This window comes from Barbatula barbatula (assembly GCF_947034865.1).
Source record: "Barbatula barbatula genome assembly, chromosome: 13".
Lineage (NCBI taxonomy): Eukaryota > Metazoa > Chordata > Actinopteri > Cypriniformes > Nemacheilidae > Barbatula > Barbatula barbatula.
Window position 1 is genome coordinate 17,923,187 of NC_136776.1, and position 10,411 is coordinate 17,933,597.

The window sequence follows — 10,411 nt, forward strand, 5'->3', positions numbered from 1 at the left end:
AGAAGACCCATTACTTTTTATGAACATGAATAGTTCTGTTCTCTTTTTGTGTTCTTTTGTCATTTACTAAATAAGATTTGTGTTTTATCAGCTTTATTAATGTGTTTGAATAAACTTTATAAATTAACATGCAATATCATTTTGTCTTACATTCTCAGTTTTATTGCTTACTGTCAACTACAGGAGTCATTATGCACGTAAAAAAATATGTTGTAAGTAATAAACTTATCAGATAGGTAATGACAAATCAAAGACATGCCATCTCATCCATTATCTCGATTCCCTCAAACTGTTCTTCGGATTCTTTGGAAATGATGTGAATGTCTTTCACAGGTAACACCATTACTTTGTGTGTGAAGGGTTTTTCACAGAGCACCTTGTATTCTTGTCGAGCTATTTCTGAGTTCTGACTAAACTAGATTAACAAGCAGATGATACAGCCCTTCAAAGTCTTAAGTTGGGAGTTAATAGATCAACAGGAATCTTTTTCATGACTGTTGCTCAGAATGAAGGATTTGACCACATCTACCAGATGAAGTTAAGCGGAAGGCCCTTCAATTTCTCCTGGTAGATGTGGTCAAATCCTTCATTCTGAGCAACAGTCAATGAGTTCTTCCAATCTCCAACCGTTCCTGTAACACAGTATGTTAAGAGTGTTACGTTAACGCAACATTAAATGTTCTATAAGTGTAAATGTGTAAAGACGAACTTGTTAACATAGAAACTACCATTGTTATTTCTTCATTTATTCCATTAACTGAAAAACACCTGCATCTCTTGTGCATTTAAAAGGATTAACGATGTCATTTAAAGGTGCAGTGTGTAGTTTTGTTGAGGATCTATTGACTGAAATGCTAAATAATATACATAACTATGTCTTCAGAGGTAAAAACCTAACAGAATTTATTTGTTATATTAAAATGAGCTATTTCCATCTACTTACACCGTAGGTCCCCTTACTTGGAATTCGTTGTGTTGTTTCTACAGTAGCCCTAAACGGACAAACTACAACGGAGCTCTCCATAAATGCATCATCTCACTCAGCAAAGAAGCAAAAACATGAGGACATCTTCCTCCTGTGTGAGCCACCGTAGTCCTTCGAAAGGGAGGCGGGAAGGGTGAAGTGAGCTGTGTGTTGCAATTCGCAACCACCTCACCACTAGATGCCGCTACATTTCTTTATGTGTTTTTACTGTGTGTAGGACCTTTAAATGTTTTTACTTGCAATGGATGAGAAAGATTATACGCTTTTGTCTGACCTTTGCGCAAAAATAGTCCTTTTGGATGGTCTGTGACCTCATCAGGAAGGAATTCGTAGTTGGCTTTGGGGTCTGTCTTCATGTTGCTGAAAGTGGCTTTTTCCACCACTTTATCAATCGCTGCATCTGACAGATTCTTCCCCACAAACTCACAGATTTTCACAACAACGGATCTCAGGTCCTGATAAAATAATCGTTAGCTGAAAACTTTAGATGTAAATTTGTTGTCTTAAAGGGAAAGTTCAACCAAAAATGAAATTTACTCACCCTTGAATTGTTTCAAATCTGTATACATTTCTTTGTTCTATCGAACACGAAAGAAGATATTTTGAGTAATGTAGGAAAGAAAATAGATCTGGGGCACTTTTGACTACCGTTGTAATTTTTTCTAGTATGGTTGTCAATGGTGGCCAAATCAAGCGTAGCTTTAGTTCTGGCAAGTCACGTGTGTCTGGGGGGGGGGGGGGTCGTGTATTGCTGCGCTCCCGCTATGTCCATGCAAGGCTGAATTGATGGGTGGAGAGTTGCCCAGAACAGTTTCATTCTGCCAACCTTAAATATATGCTATTGTTAAATATTTGATGACAGTGGTCCTGACAGAACAACTGTTTGTTTATAACAAGTATTCTTCCAAATAAATTTCTCTGTGTTTATCACAACTAACAAATGTAAACAGACTGTACACAACAGTTCATGACAGAATTTTTACTTTTGGGTGAACTGTTCCATTAAAGCTATTGGTTTTATGTATATACTATATAGCCAAAGTGTAATATAGCAAAACTTTTCACCTTGATCATCTCTTCGTAAGTCAGGAACAAGATGTTGTATTTGCCTTTATTTGAGATCCATCCTTTGATGTGATCAAACCAACAACCACCGACCACTGCAAACCAAACATAACTATTACATAAACATGTGTTTTTGTACATGCTTATGCTTTCACCCCATAATATACATTTATTTCAGCAGATTTGTGTTGTAATGACATTTAACATATGAAATTAGAGGTGAATGGTTTAGTTGAGTTCTCTCACTCCATCCTGTGAAAAACTTTTCCAGCATCTCGTCCAAGTTCTCGGAAGATTCCAGGCTCTTCATGTTTTTGGAAAAATGAAAATAGGACACCATGACATCCTTGGGGTTTCTCATAACGTAGATGATCTTAAATAAAGAAAAGGAAGTAAATTATGACAGGGTTTTCATGGGTGAATTATATCTGTAACGCATATTCACTTTTCCTTTCTGTTGCAGTCCTTTAGGCACCAAGTGCTCATGTAAATGGGAGCTGAAGAGTCTCGGGGAGGGACGTGCGTTGTAATCTTTCCCCTTCTGCAGGAGCTCCAGCCAGGGCATCTGCTCGTACGTGGTTTCGCCTTCTTTTCCCAAAAGATCATTCTCATACAATAAAGTCATGATTCTCTGGGTCCATACCGTTCCTGAAAGAGCATCATTGTGGCAAACATAACATACATTAGGTTTTATAGGACTAAAGTTCATAGTATACAAAAGAGAGATTTGTGAGTGGGACTAAAGCAAGATTTAAAAAGACTGGCATGTTTTTGTGGAAAATGGAAAGAGTGATTATAGTGACCGACTTCATGTTTGGATGCACTGATCCTTTTAAAAACACTAATTGTATAAAATTGTATTAATTCATAGAAATAAGATTTTAGCTTTTAGTAAGAAGTAACAGAACATTTGGCTTAATCAAACAACATTTTGATGCCATTTTTCTTTTTCCTGTTTTGTCTTACATTCTTTTTAATTTTTTAGGTCAACTACAGCAAGAGTCGTGACTTGTGAAACAACTAATTGACAGACTTACCAGATTTCGGGAAGGCAATGAGAAAGACGTCATCATCCCTTATTTCAAAATCCCTCAAACTGTCAATATAGACGACAGAATTTAGATGAATGCCTTTCAAAGGTAACACCATTCGTTTGTATGTGAAGAGTTTATCACTGAGCACCTTGTATTCTTCTTGAGCCATTTCTGTGTTCTGACTAAACCAGATCTCGTCATGGACGAGAATTGGGCTACCATTGTCTATTAAGCAATGTCTAAACTTTAGACTTTGTAGAGTTAAAAATTAACATGAATACATTTGAGATTTCCTAAGCCCATAGGGAGTAATAAAAACCTATGGGCTTAAATGTATGTCCTGTACTAGCCTGCTAGTAATGTGGGTTAAATAGGCTACAACTTGATTGGCCTTTGGATAAAAATATCTGCTAAATGCATAAATGTAAAAATATAAAGAATAAAAATAAACTATGTGCCTATTCAATAAAACAAATGAAGATTGTCAAAAAAGACATTGACATTTTGTATAATTTGTGCTGGGTGTGCAACATTGCATGGATTCACAGTTTTTCAACAGCCCAAAAGGGCTCATATGACACCCATTTTCTTCTCTCTCCACTGGTTACCGGTTGAAGCCTGAATCAGATACTAGTCACCAATGCTTGCCTACAGGACTATCACTGGATCCGCGCATACTTTCACACACTCCTACACCCCATCAAGAACCCTGTGTTCAGCAAACCAGCTCCGTCTTGTATTGCCTTCTCGAAAGGGCATTACACTCATTCTCCTTCACAGCTCCTTCCTGGTGGAACATTCTTCCTTACTCAGTCCGGTCAACCACATCTCTCAAAAAACTACTTAAAACACATGTCTTCTGTGAATACATGACAGACAAATGAAGAAATTAAATCAATCAATAAATAACCCTCTCTCTTTCTATAAACAGGTATTTGTATGGCTTTTGTTGAAACTAGTAACTTTGTATCAGCACCTCTTGTATTATCTATTATCTAGCTCTTGTATGACATATTTGACATATCTCCCTAATAACTGGAAATTCAAACAGCTGGCACTCTCGTGTCGAGTCACATGCTTCGAGTCACATGCTGTTACTTTCATCCACCCTTTAAAAACTCATGTTGTAGTTATCTATTGTCCCTAGTAGGGTGGCCATTTCCATAACACCAAAAAGGAGGACACTTTGCCGCATTTAGTGAGGACAGAATAACTGCATCTGGTGTACTCCAATATACTGTATCACAATATTGTGATACAGTGATTCCGAAATAGCCTACTCTATTCATTACCAGACAATTTGATCTACGACATATCTTGATGTAGACCTTTGTGTAACAGAAGCAAAAAAGTGTTTGTTCACAGTATTTATTCAAGACACTCCTGTATGACTGGTGATGCTTGACTGTAGACTTTACAAAGCTCTGCAGCGGAGATTTGGTCATCCTGAGGTTACCTCTCGAAAATAAGACCTAAGGGAAGACGTACCAGCAGCTCATCGGTTACCTTTATGTTTTTCAGTGCTGGCATGTCAGCTTTCCCTTTACTACTAACGTCCACTTCACAGCGACATAGTGTGCAAAATCCATGGAAAGCATCTCTACTATTTACGTTTTTAACCAATGATCTATCAGATATTTATTTGACACCTCTTTCAGCCAATCATTTGTTTGACCGGAGATCTTACGGCGTCAGACGCTATGATGCTGCATCCCAATAAAGGTTTTAAAGCGCGTTTTTTAAAGGCCGATTCAGCGCAACTCCGAAAAGGAGGACAAATGAGTGTCCGGCTTGAGGCTGCGCCGGACGCCGGACAGGGGGCTTAAAATCCGGACTGTCCAGCCAAAAGCCGGACGTATGGCCACCCTAGTCCCTAGGTAAGTGTGGTCTTCAATGAACTGGTGAACATACATTTTAATCATATGAACAAACAATAAAACTTAAGTAAAACACAATAACACGCAACAGAAAGTCCGGGCCTGGTCCTCTCTCGTCGTACCCTCCTGACGCTTGTCCGTCAGTTGTTTCAACATATTTTTGTAAGTTAACACAACTTGCTAATCTAAGTTTGTTCACTCAACTTAAAATTAAGTTTTGATTGTCTCAAAGAGTTTAAAAGTTCACCCAATAAAGTGTTCCTTGTCTCAATTAAAAAAATATTAGTTAAATCAACGTAGTATCCAAATCACGTATTCGCATAATTTATCGCGAGATTTTGTGCAGAGCACAGCAGTAGTCTACCATGTCAATATCATGTTTAAACTTTACTCTTCTCAAATGTGGTAACTAAATATTTGTTCATATTGTTTGTAAAACGAATGAAAACTACGAAAAATGGGATATATGATTTAATAGTGAAAATAAAGTTTGCATCCATTACGAACGGTACCGCTGTGAAGTGATGTTCGACTCTTGAACGAATCGTTCTTAAGAGCCGGTCCTGACCAGTTCTGACGTAAAGCCGAAGTATACACGTCCGACACAAAATGAATCGAATGAGCCGATTCGCGGAAATGAATCGGACTCGACATCACTACCACTGTGAGTGAGGAGAGAAGAGAAGTCGCCATTTTGTCACCAGAAGCCGATTCATTAAAACATAGTTTTTGGTAAGTAAAACTTAAATTGAATATCGTAAATTGAGGTTTTGTCTTAGTATTATAAAAGGTTTAGATAGAAAGTTGTGTCTTGGTTTGGAACCTAACGTTAAATTGAATCAGAAATAAGTTGTTAGCGACGAAAGTTTTCTGAGGGAAGATTTCCAACGGCTTTTTCATTTCAAGTTAGGCCTAAAGGCACGACGTGTTTTGAGTTTGTTTTATTGTGTCATTTTTACAAAAATGGCAACCAAACATTAGATTTTAAAGCCTCCACACTACTTAGCGTTAGTTTAGTTGATGTGATCGGCAAGCAAATTTACTCGGTGGCATTAATAATCACATGATAAAAAAATACAACTGTAATTATATATATATATATTGTGGCTCACAGCTACTTACTGTATACATAGCATTAATAATCACATACGAAAAAAATACAACTGTAATTATATATATATATATATATATATATGTATATTATTGCTCACAGCTACTTACTGCATACATAGCATTAATAATCACATATGAAAAACCAGTGGCGTGGTTCTGTATTCCTGAAGCTTGGCGGTGATGGTCTTTTCGCCCACCCGAACAGCCTCATCCATGGCTGTCATCATTATAGTCACGGGTGTCCATGTCCACCCCTGACAGATACCAGGCATGCAGTAGAGCATACTCACTCATTCGTACTGCTCTGTAGAGGGACAGTTGAAACAAAACCATTTGTGGCTCATAGATGTGACCTGATAATATCTGTAACACCCTCTCTTAGCTTTTGTTTGCATATAAAGCCGTTTTATATAAAGTCACTTCCCACAAACACTAAGCCAAGAAAGGTTGATTTGTAGTTTAACGTTCAAGAAACTGTCATAGCGTTGTGTCACATCTTCCAGTGGCATTGCACGGGAGCTCTTAAAATGTGTCTACATTAACAGTCAGTTTGTTAATTGTCAGGACCTGGGCTCAAACTCCGGTCTCTGGTGTAAGGGATAGGGCCAAAGGCAAAAGTAGTATTTTCACCCAAGTAAGTAATCCAAAAGGTGGAGAGGTAAATCCACAGAGTTACAAAATCAAAAAATGCCTTGTGATCAAAAACAGGACAAAACTGAAAAGGGCAGGGTTCACTTTATTTTAAATTGTTATTGTATTTTATTTTACTGTGAAGCACTTTGTGATTTTTATCTGTGAAAAGTGCTATATAAATAAATGTTACTTGCTTACCTTTTTCGAGGGTGCTCCTTTGTAATGTAATGGCATTACTTTGAAATGACAATGAAATAAATATGTGATAACAATTGTGCACAATACAAATTTGCTGTCAGGAAATTATATTAATATATTCTTTCTATTCGGATTCTACAATCTGACACAAATGTAATGGAAATGTAATATTCTGCGACGGCACAATTATGGCCTTTATGTGTGGGGTGTGAATTTTGAAAGAAAGTGTTTTAATAAAATTTATATTTGATCAATTGTTCACAGACTAATGATTTCATATGTAAATGGAATACTATGTTAAATAAAATATGCGAACATGCTGCACAGAAAACCATATAATCTCTGCATGGTTAAACTTTGGGCAGATGAATCTTTTAGGATTTAGGATCCTTAAGACAAAAACTGTGAATCGGTGGGAGGTGGAGCCTGTTTCTCAAGCCTGGTCCGGGTTTTAAGCCCCTTCACTGTGTTTGCTACATCCAGAAATGAAATAAGTTTGGTATTTGTTGGAATTACATGAAAAAGTAACGTGTTTCCATGCAAATATGTTTCATATATGCAAATAAAGTAAAGGTTTCCGAATAGTCTATGTAGTAATAAGAATAACATTATTATTTGAGTTTATCCATTACGTAACAACAACATTGTGTCCTTATATATCAAATTCAAGTTATAATCAGTCTTTATAGCTGTGATGGTGTTTTTTTGCTGGAGAAAATAAGTATATTTTGCACAAGCTGTTATTCTGGTTTCTTATTTGCATAGTAAATATTAAGTGTTGTATCATAAGACAACACAATTTTACTGTACGTAAATAAAATTACCTTCAGTTGTCATATTATTGGAAATAAAACTGCATTCTTCATAATTTTATATACCTTTTACTAATTTGCAACGCAACCGTTCTGGACTAAAGTGAACTTTACTACGACATTTGAAGTGTACAAATAAAGACAAAGAATCGATTTGATATATTAAGTCCAAAGTTTGGCCATAAACAAACAGACAATATTAAACCCTGGTTTTTCAACCCCATGATATATCTTATTTGGCTCATTTAGATCTTGGCAATGGCTCAGCAGGAATACAAGAAACTTAGTGACAAATTCTTCACATACAAAGGAATGGTGTTTCCTATAGATGGGACGAATGATCTTACCACAGATATTATTGACAGTTTAAAGGATTTTGACATAAGAGATGATGATGTCTTTGCTGTTACCTTCCCAAAATCTGGTAAGTGACTGTAAATGCTAAGGTGAAGTTAACAAAGTTTATTCATTTTCAAGAAAGTCGACTTTAGCCTGATCATGTTTGTGTTTGGTGCTAAAGCTACAGATGACTTTGAAGAAAATTCCCACAACTGTTCAACGCTGTCGACGTATATTTGTAAGGATTTTGTAACAAAGTTTAGAATAAAGTGATGGCTATAATAATGTTTCTTTATGTTCTCATGTCCTCTTTCTTAGGTACGGTATGGACCCAACGTATAATTACTTTACTCTATGAGGAAGATTTCCCTGACAAAGCAAATGAAACCACGTACCATCAGATGCCTTGGCTGGAGTTTCGGGAAAAGGACGTGGATTATGAGTCCCGTCCATCTCCAAGACTGTTCGCGTCTCATTTACACGAGCACATGGTGCCAAAAGGATTGGAAGCAAAAGGAAAAGTACGCATGTAATAATCTATACATTACAGTGACTTGCCATTGCTTTCTACTGCATCACTTTTTTCTTCCTAGATTATCTATGTGATGAGAAACCCTAAAGATGTCTTGGTGTCTTATTTCCATTTTGCCAAAAAAATTAAGAGCTTGGAATCTGTAGAAAGCTATGACGAGTTGCTGGATAAGTTCTTCAAAGGATGGAGTAAGATCCTTGCAGGACTTTACTTGAAATATGTGCATCATTGAGAAATGTATTATTGTTTAAGGTTATGTTTTTGGTTTAGTGGTCGGTGGATGTTGGTTCGATCACATCAGAGGATGGATCTCAAACAAAGACAAATACAACATCTTGATCCTGACTTATGAAGAGATGATCAAGGTGAGAACTGTTTGGCTGGTTACTCATTCAAGTATTACAAATACTTTAATGCCTTCATCTTTTCTCAGGACCTGAGATCCGTCGTTGTGAAAATCTGTGAGTTTGTGGGCAAGAATCTGTCAGATGAAGCGATTGATAAAGTGGTGGGAAAAGCCACTTTCAGCAACATGAAGACAGACCCCAAAGCCAACTACGAATTCCTCCCTGAGAACGTCACTGACCAGCCAAAAGGACTTTTTGTTCGAAAAGGTCAGAGAAAATAGAATAACCAAAAGTTAGGGTGTCATAATAATGAAGTTATTTTTATGTTTTATTTGATCACTTTTTAACGGTGTTACAGGAACAGTTGGAGACTGGAAGAACTCACTGACCGTAGCACAAAGTGAACGCTTTGACCAGGCTTACTACGATAGAATGAAAGATCTTCATCTGGAATTTAACTGGGACTTACATTGAAGAAATAATGTGATGAAATGTTGAGTCTAATATGTAGCCTGTTTTCGACCACCAGAGGGACTTTCTCACTATACAGTTTTAATAAATGTCTAATATAATGTGCAGCCGCAGAAAAAATAAGAGACCACGCCAACCTTTACTCGGCATTTCTGTGTGTATTGTGGCAATTACAGCGGCTGTTGAATTTTATCAGAAACAAACCTCGAGAATGACATAAAGTCCCCCAATAGCAATGTTAAAGACTGAGAGAATGCAAAGATGGATGAGAGTTGTGAAAAAAATCTGGTTTATTTAATAAAATATTCCATTTGAATCCCAACATACATGTAAAAACATCAGTAGGCCTAATGTGTTGTTTTAACATGAATATTTCTGTTCCCAGATAACAACCGCTTTAATATTAGCCAAAATTGTAACATAAATATCTCTTTTATAGGTCCAGTGTATGATATTCACGGCATCTAGTGGTAAGGTTGTGAATTGACCCTTTGGATAAGATACTTAGATACTGTTGCTACTCAGAGGTGTCACTGGGTTCGTCTGGTAGGCATCATCTGTGTTTGGGGAATAAACGATTATAGAAATACATAGCTTACATACCTTTCCTTGCTATTATCAGAGAGACATCTCGTGAGTTGTGTGTCCGATCCCACTTTCATCACATCCATTACCCCGTGTGAAAGATCAGATGCCTTTGGGCGAGGTGCTGCTGTTTATGTCCTTTTTATGGTTCCCATCAATGCCAGAGATTAATGAAAATAAAATGTACATGATGTTAAAGTTGCAGAGTACATTGTGTGTTCGTTTACTTCATAGTGTTTTAGTGATGTTTAAGCTTTTGATTGTTTAAAACTGTTCTTGCATACAATAAAACATACAGTGCCTTTCGTAAGGTCTGTCTAACATTACCATATTGTTCAGACGTATGAACCCCGCTTAATGTGTGGTTACCGTGGTTACTACACCAATCGTGTTTGTGTTCGTTTTATTTATTGCAGAAAT

General features: G+C 36.9%; 2 protein-coding genes across 5 annotated transcripts; one reads left to right on the forward strand and one right to left on the reverse strand.

The window, feature by feature from the left end:
• Positions 1 to 86: 86 nt before the first annotated feature.
• LOC306902659 (amine sulfotransferase-like) lies at positions 87 to 3,305 on the reverse strand. Its single transcript, XM_079471416.1, has 6 exons — positions 3,088 to 3,305; positions 2,496 to 2,698; positions 2,297 to 2,423; positions 2,051 to 2,145; positions 1,260 to 1,440; positions 87 to 632 (listed from the first exon to the last, which is right to left on the reverse strand). The coding sequence occupies exons 1-6, from the start codon at positions 3,251 to 3,253 to the stop codon at positions 526 to 528; spliced, it is 879 nt and encodes a 292-aa protein (XP_079327542.1). The 5' UTR covers positions 3,254 to 3,305; the 3' UTR covers positions 87 to 525.
• A 2,276-nt stretch (positions 3,306 to 5,581) lies between these two features.
• LOC306902660 (amine sulfotransferase-like) lies at positions 5,582 to 10,319 on the forward strand. Of its 4 annotated transcripts, XM_079471417.1 has the most exons (8): positions 5,582 to 5,693; positions 7,967 to 8,141; positions 8,238 to 8,294; positions 8,375 to 8,577; positions 8,650 to 8,776; positions 8,859 to 8,953; positions 9,022 to 9,202; positions 9,294 to 10,316. In XM_079471417.1, the coding sequence occupies exons 2-8, from the start codon at positions 7,976 to 7,978 to the stop codon at positions 9,407 to 9,409; spliced, it is 945 nt and encodes a 314-aa protein (XP_079327543.1). In that variant the 5' UTR covers positions 5,582 to 5,693; positions 7,967 to 7,975; the 3' UTR covers positions 9,410 to 10,316. The 4 variants fall into 4 exon arrangements, with proteins under 4 accessions (XP_079327543.1, XP_079327546.1, XP_079327545.1 ...); XM_079471420.1 differs by lacking the exon at positions 8,238 to 8,294 and having other exon boundaries at positions 5,594 to 5,693; positions 9,294 to 10,319; XM_079471418.1 differs by lacking the exon at positions 5,582 to 5,693 and having other exon boundaries at positions 7,939 to 8,141.
• The last annotated feature ends 92 nt before the right edge of the window (positions 10,320 to 10,411 follow it).

Bases quoted from the DNA above. Each gene is read 5' to 3' on its own strand.
- LOC306902660 (XM_079471417.1), top strand. From the start codon at position 7,976: ATGGCTCAGCAGGAATACAAGAAACTTAGTGACAAATTCTTCACATAC. The intron at 8,578-8,649 runs GTACGCATGTAA...TTTTCTTCCTAG, and splicing joins GATTGGAAGCAAAAGGAAAA to ATTATCTATGTGATGAGAAA. The intron at 8,954-9,021 runs GTGAGAACTGTT...ATCTTTTCTCAG, and splicing joins CTTATGAAGAGATGATCAAG to GACCTGAGATCCGTCGTTGT.
- LOC306902659 (XM_079471416.1), bottom strand. From the start codon at position 3,253: ATGGCTCAAGAAGAATACAAGGTGCTCAGTGATAAACTCTTCACATAC. The intron at 2,424-2,495 runs GTGAATATGCGT...TCTTTATTTAAG, and splicing joins GACTGCAACAGAAAGGAAAA to ATCATCTACGTTATGAGAAA. The intron at 1,441-2,050 runs GTGAAAAGTTTT...TTATTTTATCAG, and splicing joins CTTACGAAGAGATGATCAAG to GACCTGAGATCCGTTGTTGT.